The sequence below is a fragment of the Aedes albopictus genome, chromosome 2, assembly GCF_035046485.1.
Source record: "Aedes albopictus strain Foshan chromosome 2, AalbF5, whole genome shotgun sequence".
NCBI classification, from domain to species: Eukaryota; Metazoa; Arthropoda; class Insecta; order Diptera; family Culicidae; genus Aedes; species Aedes albopictus.
Window position 1 is genome coordinate 318,681,561 of NC_085137.1, and position 26,989 is coordinate 318,708,549.

A 26,989-nucleotide genomic window follows, 5' to 3' on the forward strand; every position below is an offset into this window, starting at 1 on the left:
CCGACCATAGTATTCATCTGCCAAATAAAATTGACGCCTTCGTCGAGCACTCATTGTAACATTGTAATAACTTTTTATATAATTTTATGCTATGCAGAACTCCTCAAGCACTACTATTTTGATTAGCAGATAATTACACTTAAACATGAAAAGGGCCCATGGCATAGGTAAACAAAAATTTATTTAATACTTATAGTTATTTTATAAAAGTTAAATATGTAATAATTCTCAATATGTAATAGGGTCTGGGACCATTTGGGCAGGAGCATCTATTTTGGGCACTTGCTGCTATAACACAGTTTCAAACAGATTCACTTGAATTTTTGAACATGGCTAGATACTGGGCACTACTGTGCGTATCTGATCGTGTCTCAAAAATCAAGTCAATCGGTTAAAAATTGACTGAGTTATAGCAGCAAGTGCCCAAAATAGATGCCCCTGCCCAATTGGTCCCAGACCCTATATACCGTGACCGCGTCTTACTCTAATCCCATTTTTTCGGCTTTTAATTCCGTACCTCATCAACCAATGCCTCAAAAATTAGATCTCAACTAAATTTATTTGCACCCCTGCTGCCAAAAAAATAAAAAAAAAACTCGAAGTTGAATTATTATTATATATAGAGTCAAGCATATGATTGTTGATAAGTCTCTATCAGATGTTGGTCGATGTTTCACTGATTCACTGATTTGACGTTTGAGCAGTGTCGTGTTATTTAGGTTGGTATGTAAACAAGTTCGTTTTTTTGTAAACACGGCACCGCTCAAACGTCAAATTAATGAACGCGCGAAAGGTCGATTAGAGGTTATGTGTGCGTGATTTGATGAGAGGTGGCTTTGCATCCAGTGCAGAACAAAGCGTGGCGAAATTTGGTAAAAGTTTTCGTTTGTTGCAGTTAAAAGTGCGTGAAAATGGGTCGTCCTCGTAAAACACAACACCAAAAGTCTGCAGCGAAGCGAGCAAATGCTGCAAATATGAGGCAAATCGAAAAAGTGGTAAGATTTTTAGTGAAAATGGCCATCGATAACCTCCTAACCTAACCTCCTTTTGTTTGCAGGTGCTAGCGGAACAGGAGAAAAAGAATCCGAACCTGAAAAGAAAAGGTCGCGCTGCAATCGGAATATTAAGCAGGCGAAACCCGGCGAGAGATCGGCCTCCACATCTGGCGTTCTAGCGGAGCCCATGCCCGACATTGTTGACCAAAGCGTTCCGGTTGTTGCAGATGAGCAAGTAAACAGTTCAGCGGGGCCATCATCGAAAGTACCGCTACCACGATATCATCCAGCAGATTCTCCACCAAACGGACATGATTTTGGTGGTCCTTCAAAAATGGTAAGCGTACCAGCTGATGGCGGATTCCGACAGAATACACCGCAATGCCCGAAACCAACTTCTGACAGTGATGATTCTTCCTGCACAAGTACGGAAGAGTTGTTCGCCGGCTTTCAAGAAAAGGAATCGCGTCTGGCCTTGGAAGCCATAATAAAGGAACAGCAGGATTCGATCGATAAGATGGCAGCGGACTCCGAGGCGCTACAGAAGGAAAATGCGAAACTGCGGGCCCTTAATATGATGCTTCAGGAGTCCCTGGTTCAGAAACACGACAATGTTTCATTCACGGATGTCAAAGGATATCCTAACAGAGAATGGCTTCTGAGTGTGTCGCAGAATTCCGAGGACAGCGACTATTTGTTCACAAAGGAGTTGCTGTTCCGATTGTTCCCACAAGGAGTGGGCAACGCGACACCTTCCGGAAGGCCATCAAACAACCCAAAAGGCCGAAACAAACTCGAAGGAAGCAGGAAGTTGGTTGTGCAACCGACTAAGCTTGACCCGGAAAAGGTGGCGTACATGAAAGGTCACTCTGTTGTTAATCTATTTGTAACACATATTTCATTCCTAATTTTTAATTTTGCAGATCGCCTTTTCGAAAGACGCCGAATCCTCCAGGATCCCGTAGGGATTGCTCTGGAGAAGTCAAAAATGATCAATAAGCATATTGCGAATGTTATCGCAAATAATCCGACATTGCGCAAGATTTCTAAGTAGCTGAAGTCAGGTGGAGTGTTATGGCAGGATTCCAACGTCAATGTAGCACTTCACTGAATGAGATTTTTTTTTACTTTTTAACATTTCGTTAATTTTATCGATTTTCTGCAAGTGAATTGAATTGTTTTTAAGGTAAGGTTTTTATAAAATAAAAACGATGTTTTATAATCTTGCTTTTTGTATTTTTATTTTATCGAAATAAAATATCTCATTTTACCATTCTCCAGACATTTTGAGATAATATCAAAATTTACTATTATTTTGACATTAAAGACGAATAACTAAACCTACCATTATTTTGATCTGCGTATTAAGAACTGATTTTCTAATTTCTGTGTTATCAATATCTCAACAACAACAAATTTAGTTATTCTCGTTTTGAGGCGTTTTTTGTTATTATTTTGTTATTACAATGGCAAAATAAGTTATTCTTTAGTTTTTATGTCATAGAAATTGAGTTATTATTTTTGTTATTTTAACTCTTATTTCAAACAAACTAATAACAAATTTTGCCATTCAAACATTCTATTTTAATGGTAAAATTTGCCGTTCATTTACCATTTCGCTCTACCCGGGATGCTAGATTCGCTATTCAGCGTACTTCCATAACTGACTCCCACGATCATCGGAGGAGATTGTAACGCCTCTAAGGCCGAATGGGGTAGCAGTTTGACTAACATTAGAGGTTGGATTCTGCTCGATATGACCTGGCTGAACGTTGATGTTGTGAACGCAGGCAGTAAAAATACCTTCTGTAGAAATGGTGCAGAGTTCATCATAGATGTGATATTTTGAAGTCCGGGCCCATGCTATAACTCAAACTGGATGTTCTATGGATACACACACAGTGATCATCTAGCCAGCGTTGAATAAGAAGCAAGCCGACTACAGCCGATGGTCATTGATAGCCATCGTGGGTGGCTGACCTCGCGCCGCGACAAGCCGGTATTTTTTGAAGGTAAATACCGACTACCTGTCTAACAACAATCTAGTCGGAACCCTAAAGCGCGTCTTAGTGACGAAAATAGGTACTGGTAGTGCACAGAAATCGGATTCCGCGCATCCTGCCAACTAAAAGCACGCAGATATAGTAAATTTGAAGAGCTGAAAAGAATAGTGTCTGATAGCAAGATTGACATTGCTTGTTTTACAGAAACGTGGATGGATAGCTCAATTAGCGACACAATGATCAATATTCTTGGTTTCAATGTAATCAGAAACGACCGTAATAGGCATGGCGGAGGAATATGTATCTATGTAAGAAAAGGTCTGGCTTATCGAATGGTTAAAAAATCAATAGTTTGTGTACATGATGATTCAACGAAAACTGAATATTTAATCATAGAAATTTTAATTGGCAATGATCGATTACTTTTGGCTGTGTATTATAACCCTCCCGAAATCGACTGTTCCGATTTGGTACGCAGTCATTTCGAAGAGTATTCTGTTCGATTTTCTTCCACTTATTTTATCGGTGACTTTAATACTGATCCTTTTAAACAAACCAGAAGATCTTCACGCTTTACTGATGTAGTGGAAAATATGTCATTTCATTTATTTAGTTAACATCAAATTCATGATAATACTGAATCAACAATTTGCCGCCATAATACTCGATTTGCAGCTGCAGCTCTCCAACGTCGGTCACGCCCAACACTCGCCAGATCACGCTCCACCTGGTCCGCCCATCGTGCTCTCTGCGCTCCACGCCTTCTTGTACCAACCGGATGGTTAGCAAACACCAACTTTGCAGGGTTGTTGTCCGGCATTCTTGCAACATGCCCTGCCCACCGTATCCTTCCGGCTTTGGCTACCTTCTGGATGCTGGGTTCGCCATAAAGTGCAGCGAGCTCGTGGTTCATCCTTCTCCGCCACACACCGTTCTCCTGCACGCCGCCGAAGATCGTCCTTAGCACCCGTCGCTCGAAAACTCCGAGTGCTTGCATGTCCTCCTCGAGCATCGTCCACGTCTCGTGCCCGTAGAGAACCACCGGTCTTATTAACGTCTTGTACATGGTACATTTGGTGCGGGGGTGAATCTTTTTTGACCGCAGTTTCTTCTGGAGCCCATAATAGGCACGACTTCCACTGATGATGCGCCTTCGTATTTCACGGCTCACGTTATTGTCAGCCGTTAGCAAGGAACCGAGGTAGATGAATTCTTCTACCACCTCGAAAGTATCCCCGTCTATCGTAACATTGCTGCCAAGGCTTGTCCTGTCTCGCTCAGTCCCACCTACCAGCATGTACTTTGTCTTAGCCGCATTCACCACCAGTCCGACCTTTGCTGCTTCACGTTTCAGGCGGGTGTACTGTTCTGCCACCGTTCCAAATGTCCTAGCAATAATATCCATGTCATCCGCAAAACATACAAATTGGCTGGATTTCGTTAAGATCGTACCCCGGCTGTTGAGCCCGGCTCGTCGCATAACACCTTCCAGGGCGATGTTGAATAGTAGGCAGGAAAGTCCATCACCTTGTCGTAGTCCCCGTCGAGATTCAAATGAACTGGATAGTTCACCCGAAATCCTTACGCTGTTCTGCACACCGTCCATCGTTGCTCTTATCAGTCTAGTCAGCTTCCCGGGAAAGCTGTTCTCGTCCATAATTTTCCATAGCTCTGTGCGGTCGATACTGTCGTATGCCGCTTTGAAGTCGATGAACAGGTGATGCGTTGGGACCTGGTATTCACGGCATTTCTGGAGGATTTGCCGTACGGTGAAGATCTGGTCCGTTGTCGACCGGCCGTCGATGAAACCGGCTTGGTAACTTCCCACGAACTCATTTACTTTAGGTGAAAGACGACGGAAGATGATCTGGGATAGCACTTTGTAGGCGGAATTCAAAATGGTGATCGCTCGAAAGTTCTCACACATTAACTTGTCGCCTTTCTTGTGGATGGGACAGATTATCCCTTGCTTCCACTCCTCCGGTAGCTGTTCGGTTTCCCAGATCTTGACTACTAACTGGTGCAGACAGGTGGCCAACTTTTCCGGGCCCATCTTGATGAGTTCCGCTGCGATACCGTCCTTACCAGCCGCTTTGTTGTTTTTGAGCTGGTGGATGGCATCCTTAACTTCCCTCAGCGTGGGAGTTTATTCGTTACCGTCCTCTGCTGCACCAACATAGTCATTTCCTCCGCTGCCTTGGTCCTCCGTGCCTACATTCTCTTCGCCATTCAGGTGCTCGTCGAAGTGCTGCTTCCACCTTTCGATCACCTCACGTTTGTCCGTCAGGAGGCTCCCGTCCTTATCCCTGCAGATTTCGGCTTGCGGCACGTAGCCTTTGCGGGATGCGTTGAGCTTCTGGTAGAACTTGCGTGTTTCCTGTGAACGGCACAGCAGTTCCATTTCCTCGCACTCCGCTTCTTCCAGGCGGCGCTTTTTCTCCCGGAAGAGACGGGTCTGCTGCTTCCGCTTCTGTCTGTATCGCTCCACATTCTGTCGGGTTCCATGCTGCAGCATTACCGCCCGCGCTGCATCCTTCTCCTCCAGAACCGCTCTGCACTCCTCGTCGAACCAATCGTTTCGTCGACTCCGTTCTACGTACCCGATAGTGCTCTCAGCTGCGTTGTTGATGGCTGCTTTGATTGTACTCCAGCAATCCTCTAGAGGGGCCACATCGAGCACACCCTCGTCCGGCAACGCTGCCTCGAGATTCTGCGCGTATGCGGTGGCGACATTCGGTTGCTTCAGTCGCTCTAGATCGTACCGGGGCGGCCGCCGGTAATGTACGTTGTTAATAACGGAGAGTTTTGGGCGCAGTTTAACCATCACCAGGTAGTGATCGGAGTCGATATTAGCGCCACGATAGGTCCTGACGTCGATAATGTCGGAGAAGTGCCGTCCATCAATCAGAACGTGGTCGATTTGCGATTCCGTTTGTTGTGGTGATCTCCAGGTGTAACGATACGGGAGGCTGTGCTGGAAGAAGGTGCTACGAATGGCCATGTTCTTGGAGGCGGCGAAATCGATGAGGCGTAGGCCATTTTCGTTCGTCAGCTGGTGGGCGCTGAACTTTCCAATCGTCGGTCTGAATTCCTCCTCCTGGCCTACCTGAGCGTTTAGATCCCCTATGATGATCTTGACGTCGTGGTTTGGGCAGCGGTCGTACTCGCGTTCGAGCTGCGCGTAAAATGCGTCTTTGTCATCATCAGTGCTTCCGGAGTGAGGGCTGTGCACGTTTATTATGCTAATGTTGAGGAATCGGCCCTTGATCCTCAACCTGCACATTCTTTCGTCGATCGGCCACCAACCGATCACGCGCCTCTGCATGTCACCCATCACTATAAAAGCTGTTCCCAGCTCACGTGTGTTGCCGCAACTCTGGTAGATGGTATGATTACCTCTAAACGTTCGCACCATAGATCCTGTCCAACACACCTCCTGCAGCGCTACGATTCCGAACCCGCGGTCCTTCAGTATATCGGCGAGTATGCGGGTGCTCCCGATAAAGTTGAGAGATCTGCAGTTCCACGTACCGAGCTTCCAATCGCAAGTCCCTTTTCGTCGCTGTGGTCGTCGCCATTGGTATCGGTTCGCATTCTTCTCTTGTTGATTTTCCGGTGCTAGTCTTTTTTACGGCTGGCTCGCAGGGCCTGACACCAACCCACTAACCCAGGGAGCTGGGCTTACCTTCCCGGAAGCTACGGGTTCTGCATTGGCATTTCCTCCAACTACAGTGCTAAATAGCTAGGCTCGAGCGCCAGTCTTCGCCGGGGGTGGTGTTTTTAATGGGCGCCCAGGAGATAATATTTTACCTGAGCTTCCACACCCAAATATGTCATTTACAAGAATTAATTCAGAACCTACTTTTTTCTATAACACCGGCAGTTCGCTTTTGGATCTCTTTTTAACAGATACCCCTGATTCAGTGTTGAAATTTAGTCAAATATCTATGCCCGGTATCTCTAAACATGACCTCCTATTTGCTTCGATGAATTTTTCCAACAAAGACGTTGAGACTGGCTACTGGTACCGAGACTATTTTAATTATGATCATGCTGCTCTATATGACGCGTTTTTCACAATCAACTGGAATAGGTACTTTTGCGTGGATGACCCAGATATACTGACTAACATGATAAATAATCACTTCACCGTTCTTCATGACAACTTTTTTCCTCTTCAATTTCGTAAGTTCCGTAAGAATCCTTGGTTTAATGCCGACATCGAAAGGGCTATGATCAACAGAGATTTAGCGTACCGCAATTGGAAACATTGCCGATCTGCAGCAAATAAAGCGGAATATAAAAGATTGAGAAACGTGGTTAGCTGTATGATTTCAAATGCAAAAAGAAATCATGACCGTGAGAAGCTGAATTTAAATCTTCCATGCAAGCAGCTTTGGAATAATGTGAAGAACCTCGGTGTTTCCACTAAGCAACCTGCTCCAGTTATCAACCAGTATCCTGCAAATGACATTAATGAATACTTTTCTTCCAATTTTTCCGAAGGCAATAATGAAATCATACGTTTTTCATCAAATAACAATGGTTTCTGCTTTCGACCTATAGTAGACTTCGAAATAATAAATGCAATTTTCAGCATAAAGTCCAATGCTGTTGGCTTTGATGGTTTGCCCATCAAGTTTTTGAAAATTATTGCACCTTTCGCGTTACCCGTTTTTGAACATCTTTTTAATTCAATCATCGTTTCGAGCAAATTTCCTGCTGAGTGGAAACGCACAAAGATTATACCAATTAATAAAAACCCTATTTAATCCACCTAGCGGTGATGGTGCCTTTCTCGTGCTTTAAAATATCCTTTCAACAAAACTCGAGCGACATGTTGATGACATTGACATAAATACAAAATGAAAACTGCTTGCTAAATCTACTCAATATGGATACATTTTATATTAGCATAACATCCAATATTCAGAAAATATAAGACAACGATCCAAAACTCAAACCAAACAAGTGTCATGAAGCCGCAAAATTTTGATACGTCATTTTAGATTTTCCGGTCATCATTTCATGACTCCGGATATCTACCCCAACTAAACTAACCGCCATCTTGAACATTGAGACACCATCTTGGATGTTCTGGTATTCATTTTTGGACTCTGCACCTAAAATTACATAAAATAGTCGCCGTATTGAATTTTGGGTCGTCGTTTATGATTTTCTGGTTACCAGTTTTGGACGAAGACCGGCATTCTTCCCCATTCAAACTATAGTCATATTGCATTTAAAAATATTCATACAAAATATGCCCATAATGCAAGAATTAAAAATCCTATAAAATAGGCACTAACTTGAATACTGGGCCATTATCTTGGACTTTGGACCGCTATCTTGGATACTCTGGTGGACTACGAACATATCCCAACTAACAATTGCAAGTCACAAACAAGCAAGCTTGCTGAATTGTTGCTTAATAATGGTCATGATAGCTGAACTAAAATTATGCTCTACACATTACTGTTTAAATGATTTTTCAATTGAGAAAGTAGTCAATGTTCGACTTTCCTCATCGGTATCAACAATGATAAATTAAAACACTTTTCAAACGTTTAACAAGAAATTTATTCGACAAGCATTGATTCCTTAACAAAAGAGTTTAACAAAACATTTGTCTGCATCTTATTAAGCTGATGTATCGATAAGCATATGCTCCTAAACAATGTGCTTTTCACTTGTCAAATAAACGCCTTCAGGCCGTCATAGTTTGACTCGGAACTTTGTTTGGATTATGGGATAAATCATGGCTAAAACTGTTTAGACAACCAAGTTATTAAAGAACCAAAATTTTAAACGAATCACATAAAATAAAACAGAATAGAATTTTGTAGTTTAACTATGAGTGCCAAGAGACGTAATCAGCGTAAAAATGAGGCGTTTATTTATTAGTCTGTAACAAGATATCTTGTACCTTGATTATTATATTGTTTATCTTCCGCAGCAGTTCGATTGTACGAGACGCTTGGATCGACGCATTTGACATTTCAGTGCTGTCGTGTTTACTGAATATGTCTCAGCTGAATATTGTTCCCACAGTCACCTAGATAATCAAACAGCATTCAGAAATCGACACATTTCAAGTATCCCTAAACATCCTTATGCACTTTTTATTGAACATAATATCAAGATTCCATGCCAAAAGCATAAATAAAAAAAAAAATGTATAACGGATCTTCGACTGAGCATGAGTAGATTACCTGAACAGATGATGTGAATGCACCATGTCCAAGACCATACCGCACAACATATTGTCATACATTTTTAAAAATCGATATTTAATAACAAAAATAAAAACATATTCATATCGCAATTAATTCGTCTGAAAACAATATCTTCAATAAGGACCAACACTTTTTGGCCGCATTCGATACAAGTTTTCTCACCGTGCGATAAAAATACTGACAGCGAAATCAGAATGGAAAACACGTGTTTTGAGCTGAACAGCGTTGAAGTATAAGGCGGTGTTCAGTTGATTACCACGTGCTGTGCTAATTCACCACTGCTGAACACAAGTTCAGGAGTGATCATTATTGAGTCATGGGAAGATTATGTTTTGCTTTGGGTGCTGCATCTCAGCATCTCTAGGATGGCGCAGACAGGAAGGCATGCGGCTGGCAATCGACAGGTCTCGAGTTCTAATCCGGATTTAGGTAATTTTATATGTAATTCTTATTTCATAAAAGGTGTTCTCAACATGAGAGCAAATAATTACTCTCGTGAGAGTTCAACATTTTTGCATTTTATTTATTTTCAGTCACTTTTGTCAAAGCTTAACAACAACTTTCTTGTACCTTTGTAAAACGCTTTGAACAACAAAAAATTAAGTTGGTGCACAACATGATCCCAAGTAACACACTTGTCACCGAAGAGTCACGTCGGCGCAGGTTTTTGTTGCGCAGATGTCACTGTGACTTACTTCTAACAAATAAACACTTACTTGCTAGAAGTAAGTCACAGTGACTTTTGCGCAACATAAACCTGCGCCGCCGTGACTCTTCGATGACAAGTGTGTTACTTGGGATGCTTTATAACTTCTCCAAATTTGTGTGAACAAAACCCGAACATAGGTTGTACGTGAAAATATTTCAAATGTTATTCAACATTATGCTGAATTAATTCGTCATAATGGTGCCTCTTAAATGAGTGATTGTTAGTTGGGATATCCCATACCAAATACACTTATCAAATTTTTATTTATCCACTCAACGTTGACCCATCCTGCTATAAATTTACACCTTAGGAATCTGAAATGGTACGATTTCATGAGATCGCTTTAGTTTTGTCTATATTTTGTTCTCATATATGAGAACTTAGACCTATTCGTCACTGTTGTTCATACCTAATGTTTATCAGGCCATTAAACAAAGCCACGATTTAATTTTTCACATGAGCGTTGGTTCTGCTACACAACAGCTGATCTCTAATGTGCTCTAAGGCTATTTTCTTGCTAACCGTTCATTAGATTATCAAAAAATCTGCGATCTGATGTGTCGTATGTATGGGTTTGGTTCATTTTTATATTTGGTAATTTCCGGTGGGATAGCCGGATCTGATTCCATGAGTCATGGACCATGACACTACCGGTTGTCCCAATTATGGTCTGAGAATATTTTATTGCTCTTTATTCACCTTTACCTAATCACCGCGATTTGATATATCGCATGAATGGGTTTGCTTCACTTTTACTTCTAACCACTTTCGAAGCCACAGCTGAACCCGCAACACTACCGGGAATCTAATGTGGTCTGACCCTATTTTTCCATCAGGTTGTCGATAAGTCGTGATCAGTCTTGTTATTCATTTGAACCTTTTCGTCGATATTCGGCCTCCTTTGTCTCCGACATTCGCAACACAAGCAATCAAACTACTGTTCGAAACAAAAATGTCAAACGAATGCACTTCACCACGATAGCGGCTTCGGGAGACGGTTCGGCTTTTGTTATTCCTGTCTTCTTCCATAATAAGAGCTATGTTGCCCATCTGTGTGTCGTATTCAATGCAACATGCAATAATAAACTAATATTAACATTTACAATCGGAATTGGCTGAAAATCTATGCGTAAAGCTAGAATTAGACGCATGTCATCGTGTCAGATGACATTGATTTGACCCTTGCTTATGTTTATTGATCTTCGTTCTACTGCTCGTGTTGTGTGTAGGTAAGAGGTAACGGTAGCGTACGAATGTTACAAAGCAAGCTGGCACCCGACTGCGGCAACGAAATGAAGGTAGTAAAAAGTGTCGAATGTTTACAAGACTGGTTGTGATTTGATGTACCGCATCCATGGGTTTGGTTAAATTTTACATTTTACTACCCGGATCTGATTCCTTTTACATTTGGCCTCTTCCGGCCACTCAAAACCGATTCCGAAACACTTGCTGGCCGTTCATTAGGTAATCTAAAAAGCCGCTATTTGTTATGACGCATGTACGGGTTTGATTCTCTTTCAGATTTAACCACTTCGGTGGGAACCCCGGAACGGGTTCCGGAACACTACTGGTTCAGATATGGTCTGAGATGGTTTTCCTGCTCATTGTCCATCAGGTCATCGCAAATGCCGTGGTTTGATGTGTCGCATGTATGGGTTTGGTTCAATTGTATAGTTGGCCACTTCCAGCGGGACGACTAGAACCGGTTCCGGAACACTACCGGTTCAGATATAGTCTGAGATGATTTTCCTGCTCATTATCCATCAGGTCATCGAAAATGCCGTGGTTTGATGTGTCGCATGCATGGGTTTGGTTCAATTGTATTTTTGACCACTTCCAGTGGAACGCCTAGAACCGGTTCCGGAACACTACCGGTTCAGATATGATCTGAGATGATTTTCCTGCTCATTGTCCATCAGGTCATCTAAAATGTCGTGGTTTGATGTGTCGCTTGCATGGGTTTGGTACAATTGTATATTTGGCCACTTCCAGCGGGACGCCCAGAACCGGTTCGGGAACACTACCGGTTCAGATATGGTCTGAGACTATTTTCCTGCTTACCGCTCATCAGGTTATCGAAAATGCCGTGGTTTGATGTGTCTCATGCATGGGTTTGGTTCACTTTGATATTTGCCACTTCCGGCGGGACACCCGGAACCGGTTCCGGAACACTACCGGTTCAGATATGGTCTTAGACTATTGTTCTGCTTACCGCTCATCAGGTTATCGAAAATGCCGTGGTTTGATGTGTCGCATGCATAGGTTTGATGCATTTTCATATCTGGTCCCTTCCTGGGGTACCGTTCCGGAACACCTAAATGGCCATATCTCCGGAACGGCTGAACCGATCCGAACCATTTTCAATAGGAAACAATGGGACCAGATTCCGCATCGAATGAACCGTCGGTCATTGAAATCGGATAAGGTTTACTGCCAAAAAGTGATGTGAGTTTTTTTGTACACACACATACAGACACACAAACACACGCACACACATACACACACACACACACACAGACATCACCTCAATCCGTCGAGCTGAGTCGATTGGTATATGCGACTTGACCCTCCGGACCTTCTATCAAAAAGTCATTTTTGGAGTGAACATATAGCCTTTCCAGTACACTTAGTGTACGAGAAAGGCAAAAACCTAATGTACATTCAATTTCGAACTTAAGACCAATTAGTCTCTTACCTACAATCTCGAAAATTTTCGAAAAACTCTTGAAAATCCAAGTTTCAGATTATATTAACAGAATGAACTACATCCATTGCTTTCAATCCGGTTTTAGACGTCATCACAGTACCGAGACAGCTTTATTGAAAGTACACGATGACATCGCTAAATCAATTGATAAAAGTGGAATTACTATTTTATTGTTGATCGATTTTTCAAAAGCGTTTGATCGTGTGGTACACAATAAACTGATCAATAAGCTAATTTCTTTATACAACTTTTCAAATCATGCTGCTAAACTTGTAAGTAGTTACTTAGGACAACGTAGTCAAGCAGTATTTTGCCAAGGTATTTTGTCTGAATTTAGACCAACAATTTCCGGTGTTCCTCAAGGGTCGGTCCTTGGGCCACTTCTTTTTTCCCTTTTTATTAATGATTTGCCAACTGTGCTGGATTTTTGTTCAATTCATCTTTTTGCAGATGATGTGCAAATCTATATATGTACTGATGAAAATACTGATCTGTCTACCGCGCGTAATTGTATGAACCATGATCTCCACAAACTAATGAAATGGTCCAAAGATAATCTGCTTTCGATCAATCCGGAAAAAACTAAAGCGATGCTAATATCCAGGCAAAAAATGCCCCCTCAACCTCCTCAAATTCTACTTGATGGTGTAGCAGTTCAATTTGTGAATAGTGCCAACAACCTAGGGGTCATATTTCAAAATAACTTAGAATGGGATGCTCACGTTAATAGACAGTGTTCTAAAATCTACGGTTCCTTGAAAGGACTGAATTTGACAACAAGACACTGTGATTCTGGTACAAAGTTAAAATTATTCAAATCTTTAATCCTACCTCATTTTATTTACGGTGACTTCATCTACACTAATGCATTGGTTGGTTCCGTTGATAAGCTCAGAGTTGCACTAAACGCTTGTATTCGTTATGTATATAACCTTTCTCGGTTCTCACATGTTTCACACCTGCAGAAAAATCTAATCGGATGCTCGTTTGTAAATTTTTATAAATACAGATCTTGTATAAATTTATTTAGAATAATTCAAACATCCTCTCCTGCTTATCTTTTTGAAAAACTCGTACCTCTCAGAGGCACACGGACTAAAAGTTACAGGGTGCCTCAACACAGCTCATCATACTACAGTCAATCGTTCTTCGTTAGAGGCATTGTCAGCTGGAATAGTTTGCCTACTTTAATTAAGATAAAGAATACAACATCTAGCTTCAAGAAGGATCTCTTGCATAACTTACAGTAGACGGATACACACAGGTAAAGAGAACACGTAGTTATAAGATAATCAAAAAACTTCGTTTCTGAGAATAACATCATATTGTAACGGTAAATAAGATTAATGTCTTAAGTTACATCAATTCAATGAATAAATAAAAAAAAAAAAAAAAAAGCTAGGTGAAGAATGCAAAGAGCTCCCACTGATAAGAGTAGAATGGAGCAAAGTGAGGCCTACACGGTGGCTAAACTAGTCCTAAACAAGAAGATTAAGGTGCGTAAGTGGCTGGACTGGACATGTTACAATAATATCTGCCAACCCCAGGGGTGATCCTACAGGATAGTCATGACCACAACGAAGGGCTCCTCAGATATGCTGCAGAAGATCCTGGAATCGATATTTCCGCGCCACGATACATGACTATGAACTCCGTCCCTACACGGGAAAAAATTCGTTGCCGGATCCATGACTAAAATGTTATGAAATCATAAAACTTGTCGCTTCATGATATTGTAACTACAAGTTATGATATCGTGACGTTAACAACGATCATCATGAATAATAATAACTGATTCCATCAACAAAAGCCATGGCCGTCAAAAGCGTTATGAAAAAATTAAGCTCGTTTTCATAAATTGAATACCATAGAGCTGAGTCATGGTAGCATGGCTCTGAGTCATAAAACTATGACGCTGAGTCATCTCAACCAGACGCTGAGTCGTATAAACATAACGCAGAGTCATAAAATCATGAATCACATCAAACGAATTTGGGCTCTGTAAGCGTTACGCAAACCCTAGCGCAGAACCACCTACGCCATTTTCGTCACTTCTGTCAAGGCGCCTTTTGTGAGCGGCAGTGTTTTCCGGTTAGATTTTTTTTTTGGTTTTCGAAAAAAGTGTAGTGAATTGTTCTTACTTAAATAGTAGTAAACTATATAATTATTGAACTACATTCCAGAAGTTGAAAGTGGAAAAACTCCATATTCCGGCACAAAACTCCGGCCAGCTTCATCAGCAGCAGAACAATCAAGCTCACGCACAATTCCGGCACAAAATTTTGGCTAAATGCATGACGTAATCTATGGACGCCCCCTATGTCTATGGACCATTTTACGAGACGGTTCAGAACAAGTGATCGCTCATTTTATGAATGAAAATTTGACAGTATGGAGCCAGGTCATTTTGACAGATCTCACACGAGCAAGAAAAGGTCGGCAAACTGCAAGAAAATTGTTCGTCTCTTTCTTGCATGTGTGTGATCTGTCGAAATGACCTGGCTAATGTCAAACATTTCGAGGTTAGGTTTCGTGATGTAATGAAGAATAGACTTGCGTGGTGAAATGAAGAATAGACTTTGTTTTTTTGCAGCCAAACAAGACAAAAGAAATCTCAAAAAGTACAGCCAAATGACAAATACCAGAATCATAAAAATTACTTCAATATTCAGGAACCTTGTTCATGATTTCAGAGTGCGTGCTTCACGATAACATGACCTTAAATGCCACTTTGCACTAATTAATCCGATAGTATAAATTTCATATACTAGAATCATGCATACTGCTTATGTTTTTATAACATTAGGTAATAAATTTAGAACATGCTTTATGATAACATGACCAGTACTACCATTTTTCGCAAATCGATCCAGTACCATAAATGACAAATACTTGCACCATGAGTAATGCTCTAGCTTTCATAAATTTAGTTCATATTTTGAGTACGTACTTCAAGATAATATGAACCGACTTACCAAATTTCGCTAATAAAACTGGAATTATAAATGACAACTACTAGTTCTATGAATACCGCTTCTGGTTTTATGAATCTAGTTAATAGTTCTGGTATTCATGGGCATGATATCATGACTTAACTTACAAATTTTTGTCAAAGAATATTAAAAACGTAACGCCAAGGTGACGTTACGGCAACATGAGTCATGAAAGTATGACCTTTTTTGTGGTGTATATTTATAACATGAAAAAACACATTTTTCGCGGAATCATGACTCATTTAGCAGGTTTCAAGCAGCGGATTTTTTCCCGTGTATAGAGAAGTCAGCCAAAGCCTAGTTGAGGAGCTCATTGCAGTAGCGAAGTCGCTCAAAGTGTACATGTACAAGGCACTCGGTCCAGATTGTATTCCAACAGTAGTCATTAGCGCCCATCGAGATTCTCCCTGACATGTTTGGAATGGCTATGCAGATGTGCCTGGAGAGGAGCGATTTTCCAGACAACTGGAGGATACAAAGATTGGTTCAAACACGGAAAGCCGACCCCGGCAGTGTACGCGTAAGACTGATCAATTTCATCGCCTTCAAGAACATGACCATCCGTAGCACCTTCTTTAAAAACGATCTCACTTATAATTTCACCTGAAGATCAATCAGCACAGCAGACGGAATCTCAAATTTAAGCCGGTCGACTCTGTCCACTACCAAGTGATGGTCAAACTGCGACTGGCACGACCGAATGTCGCCTCGACATACCGCGCAGCATCTCGAGGCAGCGTTGCCATACAAAGGCGTGCTCCATGAGACCCCTCTAGAGCAGCGTTTCTTAAACTCGTTTACCAACGTGTGTAATTCTTATGGGACTAATGGTGAGCAGCGACCCATAGTTTGAGAAATGTGGCTTTAGAGGACTGCTGGAGTACACAGGAAGCAGCCATCAACGACGCAGCCAAGAGCACCGAGTACATGGAACAAAGTTGAAGGAACGACTGATTCGACGACGAGTGCGGAAGAATTTGAGAATAAAAGAACGCAGCCCCGGCGCGGCGGTCATGTGTCAGGAAGCTATACCAGAAGGTCTACGCATCCCGCAACAGCTTCGTATCACGAGCCGACATCTGCTGAGATAAGAATGGGATCCTCTTGGCGGACCAACATGAAGTGATCGAAAGGTGGAAGCAGCAGTTCGACGAACAGCTAAATAGTGCAGAGAACGCAGGCATTGTGGATCAGCGCAACAAAAGAAATGAATACATCAGCACGGTGGATGACGGAAGCCAACAAAGTCCCTCGTTGAGGGAAGTAAAGGACGCCATTCATCAGCTCAAGAACAATAAGACAGCTGTACAAACCACATGTGCCTAAAATACTAAGCATTCTTTAGAACCATTACCTTATTCTCAGAATCCCCATATTTTTCTGAAAATTCTCTCAGCTTTTCTGGAATTGCATTGAATATCTGCTTCAGTTAGTTATTTTTCTTTCAGAAGTCAACCCGAGATCAAAAAATTCTCACAATTTCTCATTTCGTTCCGGAATATATATATATTTTACTTTGTAATCCTAGGAAACACTATTATATTCATTCAATATTGAAATCTTTCACAGACTTCTCATGGTTAAAAAAATGGCCAGAAATCACAAGCCTACCTTAATCCAACAAACATTGTGAGTAGACTATAGTTCCGAGAAAATAAGTTCACTTGTTATTTTTGTGACCTTATCATATGCATTCATATCCCCATGCAGAGAAGGAAAATGTCGCGGAATTTTTTTTGCAAAAAATGTCATGACATTTTTCTACTTACACCACTTTTGTACGCCAGTACAAGTATTGCCAGTACATAACGCTGATTAGTTATGGATAATCAATGATGTCGCCGATTAACATTTCCGACTGAGTGCGGTGAAATTTGCAAATAACGAAATGACATTTTTATGACATTTCCCATCCCTGCCCCCATGTACTCCACTGTATTTGATAGAGTCCCCTCTAGTCACAAAATAAAAACTGAAGAAAACAACAAATCTACCCAAGTGAGCTTAAACCGTAAGTAGCCCAAGTTGTTTACTCAGTACGCTGCGTTCTGTAGCTGTAGTTTGTCAGTATTCCCACAGCAGAATAAATAATTCAACAAAAATAAAAGTTCTCAACCTAATTGATGCCCTGCCGCTCCAATTTTAATGAGCAATAAACCAATCCATCTCCTCCTGCTAATCGTAATTGCCACTTTCATTCTGGAGCACCGGCTTGAGTAAATATAATTGATCGGGAGTACATTATTCCACGATTCAATAATATTGACTTTAAAGACAAACTGCATTTTACGACCGGTTGCGATGATCATGAAACGATTTTGCCAACCAACCTGTCTACGACTGACTCAAAGCTGATGTGTTGTAGTCTCATCTTGACCAGGGCGACAACGAGCGAACCTCCATTCGTGGAACAAAGAAGGTAATAAAACCCTGGAAATCTCTCACAAATCACACCGGCAAAACGTCCATCGGTTAGAACGCGATTACTGGACGCGACAGGCCGTCCAGTCATTTGTTTTGCGGTTCCGAGCTGTCGGTCGAGTCGGGACCACCAACGTCACCGTTGATCGGTCTGCGGTTCTGACGGTCAGTCCGTATAGGTAGAACCCGACCGCAACCACTCGAACCATGGGCGGACGGCAGTAAATTCCGGTGTCTAGTGGCGCATGAAGGCAATAACCAATGCTTGACACGTGACACGATATTGGTTTCAATTGCAGTTTGCTTTTATTTCTTATCTAACGCGAGAAACGCTGTGTTCTAGAGGCGTGAAGAAAACGGTTCTGAACGAAGTGCAGACCTGTATGGGGGTCTGCAAATTTATGGGTGGCTTTTGTTCTGGGTTCGTTATGGTCTATTATAATGGGGGGAGGAAGGCCATTGTACTCGGTAGGATCGAGGCTGGAATGTTTGTATGATCGCCGCCGAAGTAAATGGGGTGAGTTGAGGTCTTGAAAGTACTCAATATTCGGATACGAATTCCAACTGACTATTAAAAAACGAAGAATTCCCTGTTGCATTAATAGCATCGCCATTAAGCTTACATGCTCAGCATCCATCGTAACATGCATTAATGTGCAATCAAAAAAATTTGGTTAAATTGTCGAACACATATTCACGTGTTCCTCCCATTTTTTCGACCACCAACAGTAATTTACGTTTTAATGTAAGAAAATTGAATTAAAATTTATCACCCATTCTCATAAACCTATTACCCTTGAGTCGGACACAATTCCTGGGAGCGTCGTACCAATGTGACACTCGACAAACCCACTCTCGCAAGGGCACCACTTCTTGTCACTCGGTATGTTCACACACAACGTTTCTTCTGTCTTCGGCCAACATGTTCTTGCCGAGGCCCGCGCGCGATTATTGAAAATTATGATTGATGTACGAGCTTATGGGTGATCGTAAACATGTTACACGAAAATTGCCTTTCGCCAACAGTCGGAGCGTGGACAACGTCGACAACAGAGCATCGCGCATCGTCACCAGCGACGACGACAACAGCGACAGCCTCGCGGCGGAACGATGCCGACGACAATAGCTCGAGATCCAATATTTATTGACCGGAAAAATATCTGCCGGCACTTTCGGCAAAATTTCTATGCACAGTATTGATTGTAAAAGTTTCGTCGTTATGCTTGTGGCAATGTTCCGTTGTTTGGCATAATGTTGCGATGATGATTCACACGGAAATTAGCGAAATTTTGAAGTGCGACGAACACGGAACTGCAAATTAATCCACATTTAGATTCATTTGAACTCAAAGTGTATTGTAGAACAACCAATATTAGGGGTTTGGCAATGGACCCTGCGGACCCTACAGTGGACCTTCTGAGGAAAAGCCCAAATATAAATGCCCAAATATAAATGTTAAACAATATTACCATTATTGCCCAGTATCGAAATCTTTCAATTCGGCCCTCTGCACCACCGTGGGTGTTCAGGACTGAAAGTAAGTATTAACGATTTCATTAATTTCTAGACTCTAGTGCAGTTTTGTTTTTGTGAGATACAATTTGCACATTCACTAATATTAGTAGGCGTAGGGTAACCAATATAATTTGGACCCCCTTTTATTTTGGACCCCCTGGACCGTATTATCATAACTTTCACAGATTTAATGAAGAGATGACAAAAGCTGTTAGAATCATTCGCTAAATTAGATTGTCCTGTACGAGCAGCAATCATTTCCTCACTGGAAATATCTTTATTTGCCTTGAAATTATGTTTTTTTTCCTCCCCTGTTGGGGAAATTAAGCCACTGCGTCCAATAGGCTGAACTTTTGTGGCATGTCCCGTTTTGATATTCGCATCTAGCCAGCTAATTACCATGTGTCAAGTAATCAGCTACTGCCACGACGCGTTGTCTCCCAGTCAGGTGCAATGCAATTAATAAACTCCAAGACCTTCCCAGGTTTTGCAGACCAGATCTCACTGGGTTGCAAGCAACCACTATTTAGAAATCTTTGCCTGCGCGTGTATTAAGCACCACAACTGCAAAGCAGATGTTCCGAGGTTTCACGTTCCGTATTACAGAAACGACAGATATCACTCTGAATATGGCCAATATTTTTCAAGTGATACCTGCTCGGGCAGTGTCCAGTTACTAGGCCAGTGTATGTACATAGAGCTCTCTTGTTGAGCTCTAAGAGCTTTTTGGTTTTTGGTGTTATAAATCGTTTTGACTGATTGCAATTTTTGACGTCCATCCAATTGGATATCACCCTCTGCTCAGCCCAGCGTTTCAGGTCCATTTTAATTGTACAGTTTGATATACCACAGAATGGTTCTGGGCCAGCAAACTGTAAATTGGAACCACTTTTAGCAAGCTCGTCTGCCATTTCATTTCCTTCAATGCCACAGTGACCTGGAACCCAGTATAAGTTTACTGAATTCCCTTGGCACAGCCTGCGCAGTGAAAGAATGCATTCCCAGACAAGATTTGAAGTACATTTGTAAGCGCACAATGCTTTTAGTGCAGCTTGACTATCTGAGAAAATACAAATATTTGCGTATCTGTATTTTCTCTCAAGGCAGATATTTGCGCATTTCAAAATAGCAAGAATCTCTGCTTGAAACACCGTAGGATAGTGTCCCATCGCCACTGAAATTTGTATTCCAGAGCCGTAGATTCCCGCTCCGGTTTTTATTCCAACTTATGAGCCATCTGTGAAGAATTTGATTGACCCTTGACGAACAGTGGGACCTCCGACTTCCCAATCTGCACGAGTTGTTTCGTGCAACTTGTAAGGAACATCATGGTTCTCCACAGGTTTCATCCAGTCTATAATCATTTTCATTACTGGCCTATTTTGGATGTATTGTGAAATGCTCAGGTGACCTACAAGATCACCTGGCATAAACTTTTCAATTCGTTTAAGTCGCAGCAATTCCTTTTCTGCTTCTAATTGCACGTACTCGTGCAAAGGTAGCAGATTGAGAATCGCATCTAAAGATTTTGATGGAGTGCTACGCATCGCTCCTGTAACAGCAATGGACGCAAGACGTTGGGTTTTCGCAAGCTTTGATTGCGTGGTAGCCTCTTTTGTTTTTGGCCACCAAACAAACGAAGCATACGTCACTTTTGGGCGGATTATGGCAGTATAAATCCACATTATCATTTTCAAACGGAGCGTGACATTTCAAACCCCACTTCCTGCCAATAGTTTTGGAGCATAACCAGAACGCACTTGTTGCCTTACCGATCACGGACTCAATTTGAGCATTCCAGTTCAGTTTAGCATCCAGTATCAAACCTAAGTAGAGTGACAATGGGTATTATCGGCAGGTTTGTTCTCTTCGTCATGGGGGGTTTTTGTCAGCCAAATTGCCTGAAACTTGGCTATATAATTCAGCTTAGTTGGGAAGGATTTGAGACCAACTCTGAGTTCAATAGGTTTCAAAAAACCCCCAAAGACGAAGAGAACAAAACGGCCGAGAATAGGTAATTTCCCCTATTTGACTCGATCACTAGGATGAATTTGTATCCCTCCAAGCCGAAAAGCTTTTAGGTTGATCTTCCTTCTCCTAGTGGAAGGGACAATTACGACTTTTGACGGGTTGATGCTAAGTCCCTCCTTAATGCACCATGAATGTGTATAGTTTAGGGCCCTTTGCATTCTCTCCGAAGCAGTTTCGTCATACTTTCCTCTCACTATTATGACTATATCGTCTGCAAAGCCCGCAACTTCGAAACCTTTTTCCTTCAAGCTTCTTAGAAGATCGTCTACAACTAAGGACCACAATAGTGGTGAGAGGACTCCTCCTTGAGGGCAACCTTTCGTTGCCCTTACTGTTACAGAAGAACTTCCCAGCTCAGAGGTGATTTCTCTTTTTGCAAGCACAGTATAAATCCAATGTATGATACATTGGTCGAAGTTTTTGTTCTCCATGGCACGCTTCATAGATGAATAGGAGGCATTACACTAGTTTACAAAATAAAACGAAAGTCATGAACTTCTGTCAACGACCAAAGTTTTTGTAGTACAATTTAGCACTGATTTCGAAACCGTGCCTCAAAAAAAAATTAAGTAGAGTGGTTTTTAGGTTTTAGCTCAATATCAAGTTTTACAACTTTTAAAAATATTGAATTTACTAAAATTCAAATATTTTGCGTTTTGTTCAACCATTTACAAATATTTTTCTATGAATTAAAAGCTGAATACAATACCATTCAATCATCTGAATGCAGGTTTTGCGTCAGATTGATGAAATTCAAGATATTGGCGAGTTTTAGGGACGATCTCTTTAAATTTTAGCCAAATTTCCAAAAATATATGAAGAAATGTATTTTTTTCAATAAGAAAAAAAAACAATATAAAAATTCTTTCTCAACGTTTATTTGACATATCATATGTAGGCGAGTTACAGTAAAAAATTCAGCTCAATCGGAGCATTGATTACGGAGAATGAGATGTGTGAATTGAGTGACGTTGCTTAAAAATAGAACAAAAATCGATTTTAAATCATCAATACGGAGAAGAATCGGTGTAGTTTGAAACAACCAACACGTTTGTTGAATTTCAAACTACATGATTAGTTGTTTTTAAATGAAATTTTGTTTCAATAAACCAAAAAATGTCGTTTGAAACAAACTGGCAAGTTAGTTGTTTTTACCTTCAGAAACTATCACAGAACAACAAAATCAGTCGGTTGTTTTGAACCCAAAATTAGTTATTTCTAACTAACACTTCAGTTTACATTTACTAATGTCCTGGTTGTTTCGATGCGACAAACAAATTAAAATACTAGTTTGATTCAACAAACTCGGCAGTAAATTCAACTAATATATTATTTGAAGAAAAAACAACAACCAAATTGGTTTGCAAACAAACTGCAATTTTAGTTTGTTTCATTTTCTACTTCACCATCACAAAGTCCACCGATATTCAAAACATTTCTAACGTGACGAAACAACTTTGCTCCGCGTGTTGTAGTACTTCTAATGATTTAAATGTTCAAATTGTGCTTGAACTATTGCTCTTAGGTAAGTGAAATATATTTTGCATGCCATAAGGGTGAACGATGGTTAATCCTACATTTTGACAGCAATTCGTCGCTGTCCCGATTTTCAACGGACTCACGCAGACTTCGCATTCATGGAGGATTCCAGAGTTTTCGCACACGACCGAACCACCGTCAACGCTGCTGTTCACAGGAAAACTAGTGCGGCCAGGGGTGCGAAGCATACAAAACTCATGAACCATGATATTTTTGCGTTTCCTTCACAAATGCCATTAAACCCAGGAACCCATCACGACACCAGCAGGCAAGCAGCCCCGGAAGAACCCTCGGAAAAGCTCACCGGCAACTGAAAGACCAACTGATTTATTATAACAGCAGTCTTCCTGAACGACACCGCATCACACCGTAGGCATGATTGCCATACCGTTTGTTAGAAGTTGGTGATCGTGCACAAGATTTTGTATGACTTACAAAAATAAAAGATGTTTAAAAAATTGCAAATTAGTTTATAAATATTGCGTCATATTTTTTTGGAGAAAATTTTAGGAACAACAAAGGGTGAAGCGTTGAGGGGGGGGGGGGGGGGGGTTGAACCGACTGGTTTGTAGTTTCAACCAAGTATTTGGTTTGTTCAGAGGTTTGTTCTAAACGGGCATGACGGTTAGAAACAAACCAAAATTTTGTCAAAACAAACTGTAAACGGCAGTTGAAAACAACAAACAAAACGGTTGTTTTCTCGTCTGTCAAAATAAAACAACCGACGGAATGGTATTTTCAAACGGATGTTTGTACAATTTAACGGCTGAATTACCGGATAAACAACCAACAATATGGGTTAGAAATAACTGCCCGAGGTAGTAAAATCAAACCAATATGCTGTTTGTGCCCAATTCAACATGAAAATCCGGTAAAATCAAACTGAAATTTGTTTGTGTTTACTAATTATTTTTCTCTGTGAACCTTGTATGGAAAGTCGAAAAAATTTCCGCTCTACTGCTCTACGCTCTACTACGCTCTACTACTAATTTTTTTCCTCCGCGTTTTCGAACTCGGGGCATGATTCTACACCAAAAATGATCATCAGCTTACCGAGTTCAAAAATGCTGTAAACTAGTGTTATCAAATGCTCCTTCTATGTCTAAAAAGGCGCATAGAGCTATTTCTTTTGCTGAAAACGTTTCCACTTTTGTTACTAGCGAATGAAGTGCTGTAACCGTTGACTTACCAGATTGATAAGCAAACTGGAAGTCAGATAGGGGATGTTCTTTTATGTAAGAAGAATTGATAAAATCCTTCGAAACCTTTTCCATAGTCTTCAACAAAACTGAAGAAAGACTAATTGACCTGTATGTTTTGGGATGCGTCTTGTCTCGCTTCCCCTTTTTTGGTATAAAGATAACTTTTACAAGTCTCCATTTTGATGGAACGTAATTCAATCTTAAACTAGCCTTGAACATCTCAATTAGTGATGGAACCAACACCGCTTCTCCATTTTGAATCAGTGCTGGAAATATTCCATCAGCTCCTGCAGATTTAAAAGGCTGAAAAGATCTAATTGCATTTTCTACTCTGGCCTTCGTGAAGATTTCATCAGCTAAATCTGAGGTGGTGTTTATTGTACTAGTTGACTCCGAAGAGTTTATACTAGGACATCTTTCACCTTCCAGAGATATAGTATCATTGGAATCCACACTTAGAACCGAATTATGTTTTGTCAATCTCGTCATCCGTGCGATTGTCGCGGCTTGTTTACGAAAAGAGAAAAAGGTGCTGGGGAAACTTGCTTATGTAAACAAAAACGTTTATCATTCTAGCGCATTAAATTCGCAAAGTTCGTCTAATCAGCCTTTGTCAATCAAGTAATTAGGATATGATGCAGCATATCCAAGTTGCAGATTCTTCGAAAATAGTTTCAAGCGGGTTTAAACACCTAGTGTCCAAAATATATACTTAAGAGGGTCCAAAATACATTGGGGTGTCCAAAACAGTGAAAACTGATGCTTCAAAAATCAGTTATTTTCATCAAATTTTCACCCAGAAATAACCTTGTGGGTATTTTTGATGGACAGTGGAGGCTTTTAGGGTCATATCAACATCATCATTATGTGTAACACCCTCTGAATCTGTTTGATTTAAGCTTACATTCAAAGCAACGTCCTCTAGGGGTCCAAAATTCGACCGTTACCCTATGCATCAAAATGTTTAATATTTTACTAAAACCAGGGAGACAAACTCACATAATATCTAGCATCTAGCCAAGCATAATATGACCTTCACCGAACTAGGTTTGTTTTTTGCTGGATTTTCTTTTGTAAGTAAACGTAACACGATGGAATTGAATATAATAACACTATTTTCTAAGTCTCCAGTAAGCCTCATAGATAAAGCTTTGATTCCCGATCCGGTCGAAAACTTTTCTCGAGTTCTCTGGGCGTGGGCATAGTGTATCATTGTACTTGTCTTACAATGTACAAATTCATACAATGGCAGGCAAAGAAAGCTCTTAAATTAATAGCTCTGGAAGTACTTAAAAACACTAAGTTGAAGAGAGGCAGGCCTATTCCCAATGGCAACATCAAGCCATAAAAATGTTAGATTCTGAATGAATTATTTAATCTTTCGGCAGTCATGCTGTAGTGTTTTTTATAATACGATGAAAAAAAGCTAGCTTGTTCTACACAAATCAGCATGGTGGTGGTAGCCGTGGCCAATTTGTAGAAGATTAAGGATTTTTTTTTTCGTGCATTATTTCTTCAGACGCTTATATATATTTTTTTGTTAATATCTACAAAACTTTCATTAAAAATCATAATTGAACGCTTTCGGAAATCACGAACTCTTTTTAGCACAAATTTAGAATTTTCTTCGTGATTTTTTTCAACATTATCTCCAGTAGCACATAATGGAAACCCATCCGAAATTTGTATGGAAATAAATATCTACATAATATCATTCATGATTAACTGGAGCTCGAACGGTAATTGAGGGGTCCAGATCAGCGCTGTTATTGGTCGTGAACTTCCCATGACGATGAAAAATTAGGCCCTTTCATCGTCACAAGACAAAACGAGCATTCACGCTCTTCGTCATGTCATTTTACAATGATCAAGCGTCATGACGGAAACTTTCATATTGTTTTAAAATAAAATGTTCACCTGGTCCAAGTAAATTTAGGCTAGCCGTTGTATTTAACAGATAGAGAGGATATTCATTCATGCTTTGAAGGATTTAAACAATGACAAAATCCATGAATGTTGTAGTAATTGCCTTGTTTACAACCATGTCACGCTCCGTCATTTCATCCCGATTCGATGACATTGAGAGAGGCACTTCTGTAAAATTCGCGTGACGACTCGTGTTGACGCTTACGCTTCCCAAGCCTGGTCCAGATGCTAAGAGGTGTAAGTGACCATTTTGTCGATTTTGAGTTGAGCATATCAGAAAATTATTCAGATTTTAAGCATTTTATAGGTTATTTTTACGACGATTAGAAAAATTACAAGAAATCGGAGAAAATTCAGTCAAAATTGATGCTCCATACATTTTGTATGGGATGAAAAAATGATGAAAACAGATGAAAACTGTTTACCCTTATTTACTCGAAAATGGGTTTTTGTCACTTGCACTTTTTTTGTTTCTAACCCCCTCAATCAATTATCCAGTTTTTCTATGCTTATAAGCAATGTTGGAATATCCTGGAGCTCTATCCCTCTAAGAATAAACGTTTAGTTGTATTGTTCCAAGTACATCCTTGATGGAATTTCCCTAAAGACAGTTTTTTATACTCATATACTGCATATGACACATTCTACGGGCCCCGTATCATCAATACCAATTTTTCAAAGTTGAGTTATGGCATATTTGACATTTTTATCA

The 26,989-nt window shown here is 40.7% G+C and overlaps 2 protein-coding genes across 3 annotated transcripts in view; both read left to right on the plus strand.

The window, feature by feature from the left end:
• Positions 1-26,989, plus strand: part of LOC134288220 (uncharacterized) — an 837,108-nt gene that overhangs the window by 540,797 nt on the left and 269,322 nt on the right. The window lies entirely within an intron of this gene.
• Positions 1,066-3,102, plus strand: LOC115270444 (uncharacterized). Its single transcript, XM_029880172.2, has 2 exons — positions 1,066-1,858; positions 1,919-3,102. The coding sequence occupies exons 1-2, from the start codon at positions 1,183-1,185 to the stop codon at positions 2,047-2,049; spliced, it is 807 nt and encodes a 268-aa protein (XP_029736032.2). The 5' UTR covers positions 1,066-1,182; the 3' UTR covers positions 2,050-3,102.